At 47.7% G+C, this 18,651-nt stretch overlaps 1 protein-coding gene across 1 annotated transcript; it reads left to right on the top strand.

Moving 5' to 3' along the window:
- The first annotated feature begins 4,201 nt into the window (after nt 1-4,201).
- On the top strand, nt 4,202-11,877 carry DMRTB1 (DMRT-like family B with proline-rich C-terminal, 1). The gene is made up of 4 exons (XM_012639420.1): nt 4,202-4,811; nt 6,595-6,788; nt 10,163-10,379; nt 11,813-11,877. Exons 1-4 carry the CDS (start codon nt 4,277-4,279, stop codon nt 11,875-11,877), a joined length of 1,011 nt encoding a protein of 336 aa, XP_012494874.1. The 5' UTR covers nt 4,202-4,276.
- The last annotated feature ends 6,774 nt before the right edge of the window (nt 11,878-18,651 follow it).

Here is an 18,651-nt window from a genome sequence, read left to right as displayed (position 1 = left end):
AAGACTCCTAGGAGAGGTCAGATGAATCTGTCAACAGCATTCCAGGTTTAGGAGGAACACCCCTGTCCAGCACAGTGCTGGTTTGGGTCCATGCCTAGCCGCCAATGTGTGCCCCACCTGGAATGACCACCCCAAAGAAAACCCTACTCTATTCCATTTCAATCTTGCAATACCTATGCGAGTCCTAATTACTTATTGTTCTGCTTTCTGAAAGAATAATAGTTTGGCCTGGCTCTGCCATGTCATTTCCTCTCCTTGGTCTTAGATAGTGACTTACACAATTTCCCCCAAGGACTCCTTCCACAACCTGGCTGCTACTTATCTCTCCACCTCATCTCTTACCAGTCTCCCAGCCTTGCTGTACCAAACCCACACTGCAATAAGTAATTAGCATATAGGCCACACCTCTATGGCTTCTGTACCTGGCTACTCACCCTTTGGGCATCTGCTTAGCAATCAGCCCCTCAAGGAAGTCTTCCTTGGTTTCTCAAGCCAGGTTAGGATCCCGTAACATCCTGGGTCTCTCCCTGACTTTCATCACACTGGAATTATTTGTTTACTCTCTGGGTTGCTGGCTAGAATATATGCTTAAAGAAAAGGATCCTGTCTTTTTATTTACTTCCATATGCCTTATGCTTAGCACATAGTTGGCACTCAGTAAATATTGGCCATAGGTAAAGGAAAGCAGCTAACCAGGGCATATTAGGAATATTCCCCAGCTTACTCCCACGTTCACCCCCTTTTGCCCCCCCTGTAATGAGGTATATATTAAGATAAACATTTCTATTCATCACCAAAGCTTTCTTGGGGAGAGCACTGTTTGGTTTAGAAGAAATATTTGGGTTAGCAAATATATGGTTAAGAACATAGACTCTGAGGATAGATTTCCTGGTTTTGAATCATGGCTCTACCACTTAATGGCTGTGAAACCTTCGGGAGTTATTAACTTCTTTGGCTTCAGTTCTTCATGTGTAAAATGGGGGCGATAGTAACAGTACCTACCTTGGAGAGTTTTTGTGAGAATTATATGAATTAATACATGTAAAGGACTTAAGAGTTCCTGGCACATATAAACACTTAGTAAGTGCTAGCTATTATTATTATTATTATTATTATTACTATTATTGACCATTAGGGGTCAGGGGTGAGTTCAGGGAACCAAAGTTGATCCCCCAATTCTGCTGATCAGAAGAGTGGCCATGATCACTGTGGGCTGTTTTGCTGAGCACTTGTATGATGTTTGGGGAAAGTTGCTGAAGCCAATTAGGGAGGAGATAGCTTTGACATTAGCAGGAGAGGGAGGCAGGATTCATTCATACATTCAACAAGTACTTACTGAATGTCAATTTTGTGCTAGACATACAGGAAAATAAGATAACCACCGCCCTTACAGAGGCTAAGAAAAAACCAAGAAAGGAGAGAGAAACTGGAGAGGCTGGGTTTTGGGGTGGGGAGGGTGGAGAACAGACCAGTTTCTCTCCAGTGGGTGTGGCACAGCAGAGAACGATCTTGAGAGAACAGAAATGCTAAAGCAGGATTTTAAAGCACCTGCTAAAGGATGTGTCATGTAAATCTTCCCCTCTACCTTCTCTATGAAATCTTCAATAAAATTTTCATTGCTCATTAGAGAGAGCCTGAAGAGGGGAAGAAAGCAGATATCTGGGTTATAGTTGTTGGGGGAAAGAAGCTATAGGCAAGAAAGGCCTTCCTTACTCTTGTGTGCTACCAATAAGGAAACATTCTAGTGCATGCAATATTTAATGATTATAAATGATACCCCTCTGCACTGCATAAAATGAATATGAATTAAACAGTACCAATAGCAATCATATCAACCAAATAGAAGAGGCATTAGGAAACTTGAGGCCCTGAGAGAAAAAGGGCCATCTCTGAAGTTGGGAATTAGGTATGACCACCAAATAGCCCCTTTGTGTTTAATTAGTCAAACTGGTGATTCCCCAGCAACTATAACCTGGTATTTATAAATTATTGCCTTTGATGATGCAGATTTTCTTAAACATAAATGTCCTAAGGTTTAGGTGTGGGGAAGGAAGCGGACCACTGTGTACTTACTGCTCCTATCCTTTTTTGACTTCCTGTTTTCTACTTTTATATCATGTCACCATCTTTTTAAACAACAATTTAAAGAAATGTGTATGTGTTTTTAAAACAGCAGCAGCCTGAGAAGTAATCAGCCATCAACCTAAATAAAACAAAACTATCAATTTGCCTGAATTTCCAAGAGAGAAATAAAGCTCTGTTGAAATTCACCTACACAAATTAAGACTTTGGGGGAAATGGAGAAATAAACTAGTCTTTTTCTTTTTAGATTTGTTTACTGTATAAACCTTGGGGTTTTTACATCTTATAATGTGACTACTGATTAAAAAGATATATGGTTGTTTATTAGTGTTCTCAAAGCACTATGCAAATTGGGTGTATTTTGCCCCAAAGCTATCAAATGAATGTGGAAGCATTTTGTAGTTAACAAGGCTAAATATGTTAACTCGAATAGCTTGCTTTGAATAGGATGTTCCTTTAAATCATTAATGAGAAAATGAAGAGATCTTGGGTGGTCAAGCATGAAATATAAATGAGTAGTTTTCTTTTTTAGGCCTTATTATCCAATGTCACCTGATGTTCAAATTTAAATTTGATAACGCAGAAAATGACCACACAGTTTGGAGTATCATGAAACAATACAGTGTATGCCCCAGATTTTCTGACAGCAGTATTGAAACTATGATTTTTTACATATAATTTTCAAATGACAAGGTCAGTGAAAAAACTATACATTTGGAATTAGGTAGAGTCAGAAAAAGGGCTTGTCTGTCCTTTATCTAAGCAACCATATTTTTAAAATAAAAACTTAATATAGAGGTTGTTAGAACAAAGCAGAGACAAACCTGGACCTCTTTAAATGGATGCAAAGATACCAGTGTTCCTGAAGAGCCAAATCATACAGGAAATATATACTTTTGCCTTCTTATTAAGTTGAGAAATATGTATATTTTTTTAAGCAGAAAAAGACTTTACAAGCTTTCCAGTGTCTAATGAGCCTTAGGATGGCAACCATTTCCTATTCCAAGGCAACCAGTGACAATATAAAGCACAGATGCATCAGAGACTCAGTAAAATCAAGGTGGACACCAGGCCCTTCTACCATTTTACCACCAGAAAGAGAATTTCAAAGAAAGGGCAATAAAAAGTGCACATGTTCTAGCCAGGTATTAACCATCACTACCTCCTTAAATATGACATCCTACAATTATAAGCTTTTTAGCATAGGTGTTACTGGCTCATTGTTTTGGACCTCAAAAAAAAAAAAAAAAAGAATTCACAGACAAACAGAAACAGCAGACACATTTTAAAAAAAGCACTTTAATAAAAGAAAAGACCTCAAGGTGTCACAAATTTCTATCAAAAAAGAATTTGAATTAATTTAATGACCTTGGGTAAACTATGAAGTTTGTGCTAGCTTTTCAGCTGTCCCAAGATTTGGGTTGCTTTACAGGGATAACTAAATTCATGGCAAAGTTAAGCAATGATTCAAGCTAGTGCTAGAATATCCTAACTCTATTTTACTTTAAAACATTTTAAATATGCTTTACTTTGGAAGGCATCAACAGCAATAGGCTATCTGCCAGAAATGCATTTCTGTACCAATAAGACTCTTTAAGAAATGGGAATTCCTGTATAGGCACACCCTTGAGCAATCAGCACGCGCTGCACTGAGCTTTTGAGAATATTCTAGAAGCATCACTGTGACTGGCTGCTTCTCCGCAGGGGAGAGAAATGAAATTCAGCAGAAGCAGCAGCTTGGGGGAGGAGAAACACGGTTTGTGTCTTACAGTGCCTTTCTACTGGAATTGGTTTACTGAGAGCTACATTCCTCTGGCGCTTTAAATCTGTGGGCCACTGAATATCACTCCGCCTTTTTTGAATTTACAAAGTATGTCACTGGGTGGCGGGAATAGAGAGTTTGGAAAATTAAATGCCTAATACTTCAAATAACCCAGATGACACACATGCAATGTCATCCCATGAAGAATTTATTCAATTCAATTTCTTGCACTTAATTACCCAAGGCACAGAAACTCCAAATTTTGCACCCAAAAAAAGGGAGGGAAAATGCAAAAGTCTTGCTGCAGTTCCTGGGACGCGCCGAGAGCTTATTTGTTACAAGTGTATCCAAGTCCCCAGCACCAAGGACTTGTGGGACACAGCTCATCCCGGCTCCACTCGCTCTGCAGTTCCCAGAGGTGGCGGTTGTGCTATGAAGGCAGACTCTGCCAAGCTGGCCGACAAGATGCTGCGCACCCCCAAGTGCTCGAGGTGCCGGAACCATGGCTTCCTGGTGCCGGTCAGGGGCCATGCGGGCAAGTGCCACTGGAAGCAGTGCCTCTGTGAGAAGTGCTACCTGATTACCGAGCGCCAGAAGATCATGGCTGAGCAGAAGATGATGCTCAAGAGGCAGGCCCCCGAGGAGGAGGAGAAGGTGGCCCTGGGCGCGCAGGGGCTGGAGCTGGCCTCTGGGGCCGTGGCCGCTGGCCCAGGCGCAAGCCTCCGCCCGCTGCCTCCGCTGGCCGCTTCAGGAGGCGCCGAGAGGCCTCCGCGGGGCCCGAGCCCCGGCCCGAGTGCCTTCCGGCCAGTTCTGGGGGGTCGTGGCCACGTGGGGCCGAGCGAGCGAGCTGCTCTGGCGATGCCCTACCCTGTGCGGCTCCAGCTTGGGGCGGAGGCCGCAGGCAATGGCCGACTGGAGCTGCCCAGGCCGCTGCTGCCCATGCCCAGCCCGCCTTTCGCCGACTTCGGTAAGATTCCCAGGCTCTGGGCTGCAGCCCTCCCGCTGGCGGCCCGGCCTTCCCGCATGGGCCTCCGGGGTAGAGGGTTGGGTGGGAAATGTTTTCCAGAGGTAACGGAAACTGCCTCGAGAAACCTTTGGTTTGGGTGACTTTTTGCAAAAAGGAAAAAAGATAGAAAGAAAGGAATGGGTGATACAGAGGGCTTTCAACATTTAGCCGCAGTTTTGCCTTTCCAGCTTGCAAGAAAAAAATGGCCCCCAGTCGGCTTGGCAATGGCGCCTCCACGAGGACGCCCTAGGGAGACCAGTCTTACTGCGCTTGCGCACCTCTTTCCCGCTCTTTTCTTGGGCTGGAGGCTCCGCCTCCAAAATGTCCCTGCTGGTGGGCTGGCTCAACTATGACTGCGCCTGCGCATTTTTCCTTCCCTTGCCACAGTCTGGAGGCTCCTCCCCTCAGCCGTGCGCTGGCCCAGTGCGCTTGCGCATCCCTTCCCACCCTTTTTGTGGACGGGACACGAACGGCTTCTCCACTCCCCACGAGAGAACGGTTGGTCAGCTTCTTTTTTCTCCCCTCACCTTTTCCATAAATTACATTGTACTTTATGTCTTACTGCTTTCAGTATTGAAGTACAATTTTAAGTCATATGTACATTTGAGGCTTTTAACACACTGCCACACTAGAAAAATTTTCCTTGGCGCCACAATGTTTTATTACGAAAATAGAATACAAACTTCGAAAACAAAATGATCCTTTCTAATTTAATGAAAACTTTGTTATTTTTAATTGTTTTCCATCTGTGCGTTGTGCGCAACTTGAAATAATTCACGTGGCTCCCAAGGTGAAGAGACGTGTGAGTTACTCACACTTGAGGAGGCCCCGGGCCTCAAAACTAGCGTGAGTTAACTGCAACTCACGTGGCAGTTAATGGTGTTAAAAAATGGCTTTTTTGGGTGCGGAGGTGTTTTCTTGGTGTTTTCCCTACGGCAGTGTGGTAGAAAGGGCACGCGTCTGAGTCGGGAGGCCGGGGGCTGCTCACCTCCCACCCTTGGGCACGCTCCTCCTTTTGGTGGCAGTCTTTCCCTTCCCTGTGCTTCGGGAACTGGCCTGCGGGTCTCTGACGGTCATTTCTGCCTTCTGGACTTTCTAGGAAAATCTAGGTCCCCAGGAAACTGGGTGTCCGATGGGGAAGACAGACCTGAAACAGCAACCCTGGGAGAAAGCTCCCTTTCCAGGAGCACAGGGCGCCTTTCTTTGTTCCCTCTCTGAGCAAATGAACAGACGCTAAGCGCTTATTAAATACAATGTGCCAGACATGGGATGAAGAGGTGGGGATCTTGTCCTTGTGGGAGGGACGAGGTTGATCAAAGAACCACATGAATCCGTGTACAGAGCTCTAATAATTGATGCTTCAGCTGTGGCCTGAAGGAAGAGGTGTAGCTGAGCACTGAGGACCTCAGGAGGCCAGGTGGGGTGAGGAGAGAAAGCCTTCCAGTGCAGCAAACAGCATCTGCAAAGGCCTTGGGCTGGACCGTAAGCAAGAGGCGGTTAGGTTAGAGGGCAGGATGAGGTTGTGGCAGGAACCAGCCCCACTGGGGTGCGTGGCTGTGCTGAGAATTTTTCTAAGAGCAGTGGGACGTGGCTGAAGGATTAAAAAGCAGTGAGGTCAACACGTAATGGCTGGGGGAGTTCTTTGTAAATGGATAATGTGTTTGTTATGCTGCCACCCTTGACAGTCCTGTGTGACGCTCTTTTTCCCAGCTCTAACATTTCCCCAATTGCTTGCCTTCTTTAGGGCCCCCACTGAGCATCAACTCGAATCGTGTGATAGGGTCTGAGTACCTGGAGAGAGAGCCTTCCAAGCTGTACCCGATGCATCCCTACCGCCCGTTCCCACTGGGCTACCAGGATGCACCCCCAGCCCCGGGGATCCCCCTGCAGCCGGGCTTCCGGCATGTGTCCTGCAGCCACTACCATGGAGGAGGCTTGGTGAGTCCCATCCCTCACTCCTTTCCAGGTTCCTTCTTGTCCCATCCTTGCTGCCTTTATGGATACTCAGTCCCAGGAAGCCAGTTGTCATAAATGGTGTGCCCACTCTGTGCCAGCTCCAGGTAGGAGCTGAACGCAGGTAGGAGGGATGCAGCATTGACCGGGTAGCGTGTGTCTTGCTGGAAGTGCACACATGTAGACAAGTCTGCACCGCTCGGCCTGGGCTGTGGCATGTGCTTTTCGGGGTTGTAGACTAAAAGGCTCTGGGAGCCTGGGGCTAAACACTAGCCTTTACTCATGGGATGCTGATGCTAGAAGAGCCCTTTATTTTGCTGGGCACCCGAGTGTGACTATCAGTTTCCTAGGGCCACCGAGTTCAGGGCAGAGCCAGGACCAGATGTTGGTTCCCTGCCCATAGGTATAGCCCACTTGAGATTGCAGAGGGCTTTCAGGAGCTGGTGGCGGCATTTGAGCTGAGTCATGAAAAATATAGAAACCTTTCCCTGAACACCTGTCACCTTAGGAAATATTTGTTTAAATAATGGAATTTAACTCTTTTATAAGATTAATGGTCAGTTACTAACTGGTGTTCTCTTTAAGCCTGGAGTTTTGAATGCCAAGTGTGAGAAAAAGGTCACCCTGTTGTGTGGAGTATGAGGGAGGAGTGGCTACGTTTTGTGGCTTGGTTACCAGCCCTTTCCAGACTAGGATAGTTACAAGCCCTCTACCTTTTGGCAACCTCTGAGGGCCGTCAGGACTGCAGGACAGTGAGAGGCTGGGAGTCCTGACTTCGGCCCTGTAGGCTGGAGCAGGTTCATGGAAATAGGGACCACCACTACCTTTTCTTCCTCCCTCAGAGCTAAAAGCCATGTTTCTATAGACATGTTTCCCTTAGGTGGAGGGTAGAGAGGGGTGAGGAGAGAGCAGACTTCATTTAATATGGAATGGGATTAGGAAGAAAGATGAAAGCTTGTTATTTACATAACGAAAGTCATTTGCCACAGTGTGGATCCATTTGTTGGAGTTCCAGCTGTGCCTGGGCAGGTTGGGCACATGGGCTACTAGGTCCTACTCAGCCCCAGGAGCATCAGCATCTCTTCTGTCTGTTTTAGATACCGTAAGTTGTACTTATAAATCAATTTCCATTGACTCAAGGGAAGAAAGTTTGAAAGCCACTGGCCTTGATAATTTCCAGGGTGCCTCCAGACCCTATGTGAACCTTCAAGGTATATGATATTACCCCATTGTAGAGTCGAGCAAAAAGCCTGAGAAAAGGTTTTGTCCAAGGCCTCAGAACTGGAGAATGAGGGACTGAGATTCAGATTACACAGCTGGTTGGTGATGGAGCCAGGACATGGATCTCGGTCACCTGACTCCGGCCCAAGCACTTCCTGTTGCCCACGTGTGTCTCACACAGAGGCAGAACACGCACAGCCAAAATGCGTCATCACCACTGCACTGCCTGACATCTATGGGTGCTGCCTTTGGCCACCCTGTGGCAGCCCAGGGAGAGCAAGGCACCTCTAGCCTCCACATAAAGAGAGAGGCTCTGGCCAAGTGGAGCACACTCCGTCTGCTCACACAGAAGCCTAGAGCCTGGCGTCCACAGCAGGGCTCTGATTGACAGGCCTGCCAGACGGCCTTTATTAAGAGTGTGATCTCAGTTGGTTTATCTGGGCCCGAGCTGCCACCACAGGCCCCAGGCAGGAGCTGTGATCCAGGGAGAGACTTGGCGGAGCAGCTTAGAATTAAAGCACTAATAATCCCCGCTTCCACCCCCTCATGTCTGGAGAGAGAGGATCAGGCATTTATTTGTGAGGCTATTTCAAACCCAAGAGCCTATGGATTACTTTCATCCCTGTCCTGCTGCCCCCTGCCCAGGCCTGGAGATGCTCCCCAGAAACGTCTTCCTCTTCCTGTCCCTGCCCCACCTTCTGCTGCTTTGTTTCCTCTGTTCTTCTCTTCCCAGAATAGCACAGCCTTGGATTTGGACAGACCTAGGGTCCAATCCTACCTCCATTGTTTCCTAGCCATGTGACCTGGGGAAGTTAGCTGACCTCTGAGGCCCCCACTCAAGTTTTTAGTCTGTAAAATAGGGTGGGAGAGCCTATCTCACAAGGTTGCTGATAAGTGATAAATAAGGTGTGATACATGTAAAATGCCTAGCACAGGGTCTAGCACATAGTAGGTACTTAAAAGTGGGCTTTCTTCCCTTCCTTGTGGTCAAATAGAGTTAGGAAATGCTAGATTAATCAAAGGAGATTTTTGCAGACTGCCCAGAGCCTTTAATATGCTCATGTGTGATCCTCCAGTGTGGGGTTTCTCAAACTGACTTGACTAAGAGCACTTTTAAGAACACTTAGGGTTGGTCTGAAGGTAGTGAGTTATCTCACTTGATTGTTCACAGTCAGTTACAGATTGAACTCCTTGTTCTACTACTTTCCCCCTTCTCAATACTGCACTTGACTAGTCTTAAAAAAAAACAAAAAAGAACACTTAGAAGTATCTTGTAGGACACCAGGGAGCAGCTTGGGAAGTGCTGCTCTGAAGTATCTAGAGAAGTAAATAAGAGGAATTACATCCAAAATTCATTATTATTTCTTATAACATTCCTGTCTTTCCCAATTAAGCTCTGAGTTCTGTAGTCATCCCCCTTCCAGAGCCTTTCATTGGGCCTTGTGCTATTGTGGTGTGAGGTTAGCGTCTATCTACTGAAGAAGGAACGGAAACAGAAGGGTTGGGTCAGTGAGGCCATTTGCCTGAAGTCCTCCAGCTTTCCTTGCCACAGTAACAGCTGCGCTACACCCAGGTTGCTGACTTTTTCTCCCAAAGGCCCCCTGACACTTGAGCTTGTCACTACACATGCCAGACAAGGGGACTTTATGGGGTTGGGATGCATTCAGATCCTTCCCCAGCACAAAGTAGTGCCGAGCAGGAGTCAGCTAGTGGCCGGTGGAGTCACACAGACTTGGGATTCTACCTTAGTCACTTAGCAGCTCTGGTGCTCTGGGCCTGTAGCTTCATCTCACTGAACCTGTTTTTCATCATTGCAGTGAGGATAGTAATAGCACCCACCCCCTAGGGTTATAAGGATCTGATCATAATACTACTGGCATATACAGAAGGGCTCAGTGTTGCTGTTCAGCTCTTCCCAGGCTTATCTGAGAGTGCCTGTATTCCTTCTTGCCTTCAACCATTTGGAAGGTGTTTGCTGAAGGCTCCATTCCAAGTGCCCTGTGCCTAGGTGTTTGGGGCCACAGAAGTGAATCTACCCCATGGGGAATCCCCCATTCAAGGGAACAAGAGCCATATTTGATCAGCTCATCTGGCTAACTGTCTCCCCTCTCTATCTCTCTGCCTCATGTGCACTGCAGGTGTCCGAACCAGTGGGAGACTTCCGGCCAAGCTACTACCCACCGCCCCCGCTCCCAGCTCCACCCCCGCCCCCACCCCCACCAACACCGCTGCAGCCCCAGTTTCTTCCGCCAGGCTTCCTCTCTGCACTCCACGTACTCCCACCGCCGCCACCTCCACCACCTCCACCATCTTTCTCGCTGACCATCCTGTCTGATACAGACAAGGAGAACACTGGTAAGTGAGCACCAGTCTTCTAGTCCCCAGGAGAGCCAGGAAGACTTTCTGGAGGAAGGGGGGCCTAATCTGAAGTAGATATGGAGAGAAGGGACATAGAATTTAAAATGTGCTGGGCCCTGGAATAAGTTCTTTCTTAAGCCCCTCAGTCCCCATAAGCAAGCAAGGGAGGTGGGAATGGGATTCCAGGTGAGGAAACTGAGGCCCCAAGAGGTTCCCGTAGATGCCAATGGCAGAGCTGGGAGTTGAGCAGAGTTCTCTGTCTGACTCCAATCTAATGCTTATTTCCTCACCATGTCAGCACCGTGGGCAAAGGTTTGGAGGATGGCACGCATATGGTTTGTTCGAAAGACTGGAGGTGCCAGGCCTCTTTGGCTGGGGTGGGGCCACAGCAGATGCTGAGCCTGGAGTAGTAGTCCGGAGCCAGTTTGGCGCTGGTGGGGTTGTTCCTCTGCCCCAGGCCACTCAGAGAAAACCAGACCAGGAGATAGAGACTCTGTCCTTTACAAGCTCTGCCACTGGTACACTGAGTGAGCTTGGGCATTCAGGCCTCAGTCTTTTCAAATGTAAAATGGCCCCCTTACAGGGTTACCGTGATGGTCGAATGAAGTTCTGGATGTGAAAATGCTTTGGGTTTTCCTTTGAGGGCCCTTGCAGCTTTAAAAGCTCTAGGAAGTTTTTTCCTTTCAATCTTCCCCTGAGGCTCCTGTGATTTGGAAAGGGCTGGCAAACTCAACCAGGTCTTTAAAATGACTGTGAGAACCATCTTAGGCACTAGGTGAGTCAGGTGATGTCATTCATCCTCATTTTACTGAAGCGGAAACTGAGGCCTTTTGCACACTTGCTGTGTGTGTGATGCCTAGGCCCAGTAGCTGGAGAGGTGGTACAGTGTGGCTTGAAGCTGCTGGCCCTGGTGCTGGGTGGCCTGTATATGAGTCCTGGCTCTAGCACTTAGCAGCTGTGTAACCTGGGCAAGCTAATTCACTCCCTGTGAGGGGTCTGCTGCCTTAGCTGCAGCATGTGTAAAAGTGGACTAATAATGGTCCCTACCTCATGAGGTTATTCTGATGATTAAAAAGAACCTGAAGCAATGAAGGCATTAGTCAAGGTAGGCTATCACTGACTGCTTCATCACTCTCCATGCTGCCGATGCAAGGTGGGCATTGTCTTGGTTTACAGAAGTGGAAGCTGAGGTTCTGAGCTGTGGAGTATCTTACTTAATGCCACCCAGCTTGTGAGGAGCAGAGCTGGAGCTGGAACTTGAGTCTGTATCATGTGGCCAGGGCTAGGATTCCAGTCTCCTGATACCTAGCAAATTAAATTCATTCTCCATAGGGACTGGGAATAATGAGACAGCCTTATAGAAAATCTGCATCTGCAAACGGATAATTTTCCCTCTTTCTAAATCCAGCTGCCTTCTTTGTCCTTCACAGATGACCAGGATGCGGAGGTGCTGGGTGAGCCCAGCCAGCCATCATCTCAGGAGCAGTCCGACTAGGCCCCAGGGCCTGCCCCTCCAGGCCAGCAGAGTGGGATGTCAAGGGGCGGGAGGTGACAGCAATGATTTTCTTGTCTGTATGCGTGATGTTTAGGGAGAAGGATGTTGATAGGTATGGATGGCAGCAGATTCCCAGTTCAAGATAGGAGGAAGGAGGGTGACTTCTAAGGTTCTCTCAGTCCTGTGCGGTTAAAGGAGGAGTGTGGAGGAAGATATTATAGGGGAGGTCCAGGGCTCTGAGGAGTGGGGGGGCTGGAGGAAGCTCCCATTTAGGAATGAATTTAACTGGTGCTGGGTTGCACTGCCGTTTATCGGACTGAGCCCCAGAGGTGGTCTTTGATTTCTTCAGGCCCCGCTCCAGGACAGGCGGCACCATCTATTTCAACCTTCTGCTGCCTTTGCCTGGTCCCAGGGGCTGGGGCATCACAGACATCAAGCTTCTAGCCCATCCAGGTGGCTAGAGCAAGCAGCCAAGGCCAGGGACGTTGACAGCAGGTTCTGCAGCGTCCTGCCTTGCTGCTGTGTCTCCCACCATCTTCCTGGCCACTGCCCCTCACCCCTTCTCCAGGGTGTTTTACCAGCAAGCATCCTGACCGCTGGGGCTGCATATACCTCCATAATGTTTAAGCCATTATGGGCATCATTTCTGGTTTTAAAAAATCTATTAAAGTTTGACTATTTGATGTTTTTATAGCGATTGCCAACTTTAAAAAGGTAGGCTGTTCTAAGCATTGATGCCGTTTCCAGGGAATAAATAGAATGGTGCTTCTGAATCACCTGTGACATCAGCAGTTTTTTCTCTGGGGACGGTTGACTGTTGAAATAAAACGAGCATTAGAAATGCTTGTGCAAGGTTTATTCTTTCTTTAATTCTTACTGAAGGCAGTGTTGGGCAGGAGCCTGGGTAGGGGCATTGGGGGGCCTGGGTTCATGGCCTGTTGCTGGCCTTGACTGTGCACTTGCTTAGGCAAGGCCCTTCCTATTCTACCCTCCCCCTTCCTTTACCTTTCTTATCAAGTGAGAGGACTGGGCAAGGCTAGTGGACTTCTTTACTTTCTTTATTATTACTATTATTCTTTTAAGCAGTAGAGACCTTTTAAGGAAATCTCCTGCAGACACATAAAATGTAAATATTTCTTTTAGTTTCCGTTCTCTAGCTCTTTGCATGGTCTTTGCAGAGGGACATGGTTTAAAAAAAAAACAAAAAACAAAACAGAACTTGATCCCATTTTGCTGTTTTAGGGTCCTGGGTCTCTTTCTTTGGTTTTATTTGTTTCTTGAAAACACATCCTGTGTCTCAACTGGATTCAGAACCTAACAGTCCCCAGCTTTGCCTATGAGAAGCATGGAATCTAGTAGAAGAGACAGAAAAAGTCCCACAGGATTGGTACTAGAACAGAGAGAGGTAGACAGGCTGTGGGAGTAGTCAGAGAAAGCCTCCTGCAGGAGTCAGGGCCTCAACTGCATCTTAAAGGGCAAGAATGAGTCAGGTGAAGAGAGATGGGTACTCCCAGTACAGGTGCAGAAAGGGGAGGGAATGTGGAGTGAAGGATTCCAAGGTAAGGGGCTGGTACCCAGGAGAACAAGCTGACCTACTTCTTGACTTGCCTGTGGGCGGGGGTGTCCAAGCATCCTTCTAGCTCCTAGGACAGGTAGCAGGAAGATCACTGAGAAGTGATCCTAACTGTTCTCTTACATCAATGTGATGGCAGGGGATCCAGGGCCTACGCCTGCCCTGTTGGAAGGCACTGGAGCAGGCACTGCCATTGGAATTTTTTAGTTACTGCTTTATAGACACAAAGTTGCTTTCAGCAGGGCAACCCAAGCATGCTGAGGCCTGGGGCCTGCAGGTCAGCATTGGCTTCAGCCTGGATCTGATGATGCAGTGATTTGGACTCGCCTGGGTTAGAGGCCGAAACTGTCAGTCACCCCAATGCTGGTCTTGCACCCGAGGCCACAGTGCTGCAGGATCCTGGGAGGGTGGGAGAAGGCCTTCTTTCTGGTTCCACTTGGACTTACCCTTCCCTAACCAGACCCTGACCTGCCAGTATGGCCAGGCAGGGCTGGATCAGTAACCCTACTTTTTCATCACACTTTTATCTTGGACTCCACATTTTGAAAGATTTTTCAGCCAAGCTGCATTAATCAAATAAAGCTGTTTTCCTGTTTCTGATCAGCACACAGAAGAATGAGACAGTCTTTGTGACTACACTATTCCAGACCAGTGCAAGGAAGCCAGTTATCTAGTAAGCCTCTGGGGTTTGAGATGGGGAAGCTGTGGCCTTCTGAGAATAATGTCCTGTTGTGAGGATCCACGCCCCCAGGACTCCAGGACAGGGAGGATTTCTCAGTCCTATAGTCCTGTGATTTGACGAAGCACCATAGATAGGTTGGTCAGCATCGTTCCTGGGGCCTTGGAGGCGCCTGCTGGGGTGGAAAGACCAACTGTGGGGCAGGAGCCTGCCCCAGTGCTGCCCCCTGGCCTACTGGTTTTCAGGGTCAGAGGCTTGCTTTCCTCCCTTCCCTCTGGTATGAACCCCAATTGTGAGAGCCCCCAGCCTGTCCTGCCCTGTTTCTGTGGGCTCTTATCCAGGTGGGTGGCGGACCTCTTCCCTGTAATCTTGCCAGTCAGTCTAGTCCACACTCCCCGAATGCCCTGCTCCTCCAAGCTGTCCTCCAGCAGCAACAGCATAAGCACTGAAAAATCAGATCTGCTCATGTTGATGCCCTTGCTCACCAGCCTTCCGTGGCTCCCTACTGCTCTTAAGAGTAAGGACCAACATGTTCAACCGGACCTGCCTACCTGCCTACCTACCTCTCCAGCCTCTCCCTCACTGGCTGGCCCTGCCCAGGTCCCGGAGGGTGTGGGGTCAGCCAGGTCCAGGCAGGAAAGTATGGAAAGTGGAGAGATCATCGGCCTGGCAGCGTTGCATCCCAAATGGCGGAGGTTTGGCTATAAACCAGAGAATGTTCTGGAAGGCAACCGGCTGGCATTCCTTGACGCCGGGTGCACTGGGCGGCCACCGCCGGTAGAGGGCGCGCTAGCAGCAGCTGCGGGTGGGACTGGCGGAAGCGGGACGGCTGCGGGGGCGGGGTCTGTCGCCTAGCGACCAGCGTGCACCGAGGAGCGCGCGGGCCTGTTTCCGCCTCTCTTCGCTCGGGGCTGGGGTAACGAGAGCTTTGTGCAGTACCGGGCTTGAAGCGCCCCCCGGAGGTTTGGAATTTTCTTGCGAATTCAAAATTATGAGCTGGGCTTGTCTTTGCGCAGCCCTGTCTGTGAAATAGATGCCCTCCTAACTTTGTCTTTGGACACCACCGCCACCCCCAACCCTGCGTCCCTCAGCGCATTCCCCTGCTGTCTTTCCTTGGGACTTCTGTGCATGGGGAGTCCTGTGCCTAGGCTCCTTCCAGCTTCACCTGCATCTCCGCCTCAGCCTGCATTAGCCTCTGCGGGGCTTGCCCGGCCCTCTGCTGCCCTCTGTCGCGCCGGCGATCCCACGGAGTAGGTGTCCCATAGGTCTGTAAGCTTCAGCGGACGCAGTGACAAGGCCTTGTGTGTCTCTGCCCCCAGCTCCCAGTGTGCGGCTTGGCATTGGTTAGCCCGGTTGTTATCCAGTGCATGCTGCGGAATGAATGGATGAATTCCAGGGCATCCTGTGGACTTCCCCGTGGAGGGCTGAGTTGCCCTGCCTTTGGCCACGAGCTGTGGCATCTTTTGCCTTACACTTTCACTCTGTCTGCTGGGACGTTACACAGGGCTCAGAGGACCAGAGTCCACCTTCATTGAAACTATACTGTGTGCCAAGCCCTGCAGGCCTTCCCTCATTTAATCCTTACCACAACCTGTGCAAGGGGTGCATTATCAACCCCATTTTATAAAGGGAAGCTAGGCACAGAGAGGGAGGGTGATTTGCCCAAAGCCACACTGTAAGTGGCAAAGCCCCAGGCAGAAGTGTGGACAAGGGTGTGGAGAGGGCAGCATACACCCCTGGGTGTCAGTTACAGGGTTTTTAATATCCATTTTACCCTGAGTTACCATCCTGAGATTTTTTGAACATGGGGCACACAAATGCATGCTAGTTTCTGGGCAAGTTCCGTCATAGCATAGGGAGAGCAGCATAAGGACATTGCCTCCTTAAACCACTGGCCATTCCACTAATGGTAGCATGCAAGACCCCCTGAGAGATTCCTAAAGTTGGCATCATGGTAAGTCATTGGGAAGAGCCCTCGGGGTCTCAGGTATAACCTCCCACTGGGCCAGAAGATGGTCAACATCCGTTGCCTGAGCTTCCACTGTGGCATGGGGCTCACCATGAGCCCCTCTGTGTGAGCTGAGATTGGCTGAACACTTGGTCTTGTGTCTGGAATAGTGCAAGGTCTTATAAGGCTGCATCTCTGGATTTGGGTCCCTCAGATTGCACTGGAGAGAAGCCCTGATATGCCCAGTTTTTCTGGAGAGTTGCGCAGGGGTGACCTGCACCCTCTTGGAGACAAAATGTGCCCTTGGGGCTTAGGGCAGGGGTTGAGGTCCTCTCCCTGCAGCCGTGGGAATTCTTGCAGGTCCTTCTACTACTGGGTGCTGCGGTCTTGGTGGGCCTGGGCCTATGCCCATCTTACTGGGGAGCTGCTCAGAGACCCTAGAATGAGCCAAGGCCTCCTCTCCTTGACCAAGGCCGAGGGTCTTAGGACCCTGCTGTTCCTCCTTGCCTCTTCCTAGCTATGTGCTCTTGGGCTCACCATATAACCTCTCCAAGCCTTCCTTTGGTCCCTAGTAACATTGGTTCAGATGAGTGCTTGTGTGACATCCCCCCCTCTGATGCTACCTCTTGGTGCATAGTGTATATGGTACCTGTGCCATTGGATAATGGAAGGCAGTGTCTTCTTTGAGACCCTCTTAGAGGCTAAGAATCACCAAGGCCCCCTGCTGTGCCTCTACACATCGTGGTGCACCCACTTGCCAGGCACTGAGCTGAGAGCTCTCGACATATTTTCTCTGTGAGTCCTCATGGTCAGCCCTCAGGCCAGCACCATGGGACCTCATCTGACAGATGGCAGAACTGAGGCCTACAGAGGTTAGGTCCTTGTCCTCAGTCACACTGTTGGCAAGTGGCAGAGTTGGGGTTAAATTCAAGTTCCACCTGAGTCCAGAGCTAAGTTCCTAAGCACATTATGCTTTCCTGCTTCTCAGAGGGGGGAATTGCAAGTCTTGGGGAAGTGGTCCCCGCTGCACCCTGAACTTGCTCCATTGGGTCTGGACAGGGTGAATACCCAGAACGACTAGCTTAGGGCTTACACGAGAAATGAAATCACTTTTTAAAAATTTCAAAACTCTTTAATTTCATTTTGAAAATGATGAACAAAGAAGCATGAAGTTGATTTTTTTTTAAACATGAGCATTAACAGTATTTTAAAATTTAAGTCTTGATCCTTTCACAAGGTAGGTGGGAAATTTTTAAGTATTAGTGCTTTTAATTCAAATGTAACCTAGGAAACGGTTTTGATTTTTACTAGGATAATTTCATTACATGGCCATTTCTTCATCCTTCTCCAGGCTTTGTTGTTGTTGTTTGAAAATAATTGATTAATTGTGAATATAAGTAATGCATTAAAATGGTAAATAATTTAAAAGCGTAAGCCAGGAACAGGTATTTTTTCCCACCTCTATTACTTATCCTAATTTCTTTCCCTCAGAAGCATTCCTCTTTTTTGTGTCTCCTTCCAGAGGTACTTTATAGGTATATAAGCTTTTTTAAAAATTTAACTTTAATTATGAGATACTTATAGATTCATATGCAGTTATAAGAAATAATACAGAGAAATCTTTTGTACCATATGCCCAGTTTCCCCCAAAGGTAAACTGTGCAAAACTATACTACAATATCACAACCAGACTATTGATCTTGATACAATCCACCCGATTTATTCAGATTCAGTTTCACATTTTATATTTGAATTAATTTTTGTACACAGCATATTTTTGTATATTCCTCCACTGAATTGTTTTTTCACCTTTGTCAAAAATCAATTGAGCCTATTTATGTGGGCCTGTTTCTGGGTTCTCTATTCTGTTTCCATTGATCTGTGTTTTAAACAAACACACAAACGGTAGCACATGATCCACACTGTTCTGCATGTTACTCTGTTCATTGACACCAGATCAGGGTTTCTGAGCCTTTTTTTGTGGCATGGACCCTTTTGTTAGTTTGATGAAGCCTATGACCGCTTCTCAGAGTAGTGCTTTAAGTGGATAAAATAAAACCCATAAGGTTACAGAAGAAAGCAATTAGGTTTAATACACTTGTCAAAATAAAGAAATATGTCTGGGCTTTAGTGATACGTGTATTTCTTGACTAAAACATTAAATAACAAGGTCTAGCTGTGGGTCTAATCACTATTAATAGTTTCAAAGTAGTGATGTGATTGATCTTTTGAGATACCTGCAACAACTGTAAAATGATACGAGAGTATCTGTGATTTCTATCAGTGACCAAGTCACAGCTAATTCTACTGGGGTTTGGGGCCTACATTCTTAATTGAAGGAAACCTTGAATTATAGTTAGAGGCTAGTGCAAATTAAGATGTGAATTTTTTTTCCCCATCCAAGTTCACAGAGCTCTAAATTCTCTCTAGGACCCCAGTTGTGAACTTCTGTATTAGAGCTTGAAGATCCTCACAGCTTCATCATTCACAATTGTTAGCAGCTGTGTGGTATTTCATTGAATCAACGCACTTTAATTTATTTAATCCTACTAAGAAACATTTAGGTTGTCTCCA

This window comes from Propithecus coquereli, unplaced genomic scaffold (assembly GCF_000956105.1).
Source record: "Propithecus coquereli isolate 6110/MARCELLA unplaced genomic scaffold, Pcoq_1.0 Scaffold14, whole genome shotgun sequence".
Lineage (NCBI taxonomy): Eukaryota > Metazoa > Chordata > Mammalia > Primates > Indriidae > Propithecus > Propithecus coquereli.
This window is presented reverse-complemented; position numbering and strand designations above follow the sequence as displayed.

Excerpts from the sequence above, each read along its gene's own strand:
- DMRTB1 (XM_012639420.1), top strand. The coding sequence starts at position 4,277 with ATGAAGGCAGACTCTGCCAAGCTGGCCGACAAGATGCTGCGCACCCCC. Across the intron at positions 6,789-10,162 it reads ACTACCATGGAGGAGGCTTG|GTGTCCGAACCAGTGGGAGA; the intron begins GTGAGTCCCATC and ends TGTGCACTGCAG. Across the intron at positions 10,380-11,812 it reads TACAGACAAGGAGAACACTG|ATGACCAGGATGCGGAGGTG; the intron begins GTAAGTGAGCAC and ends TGTCCTTCACAG.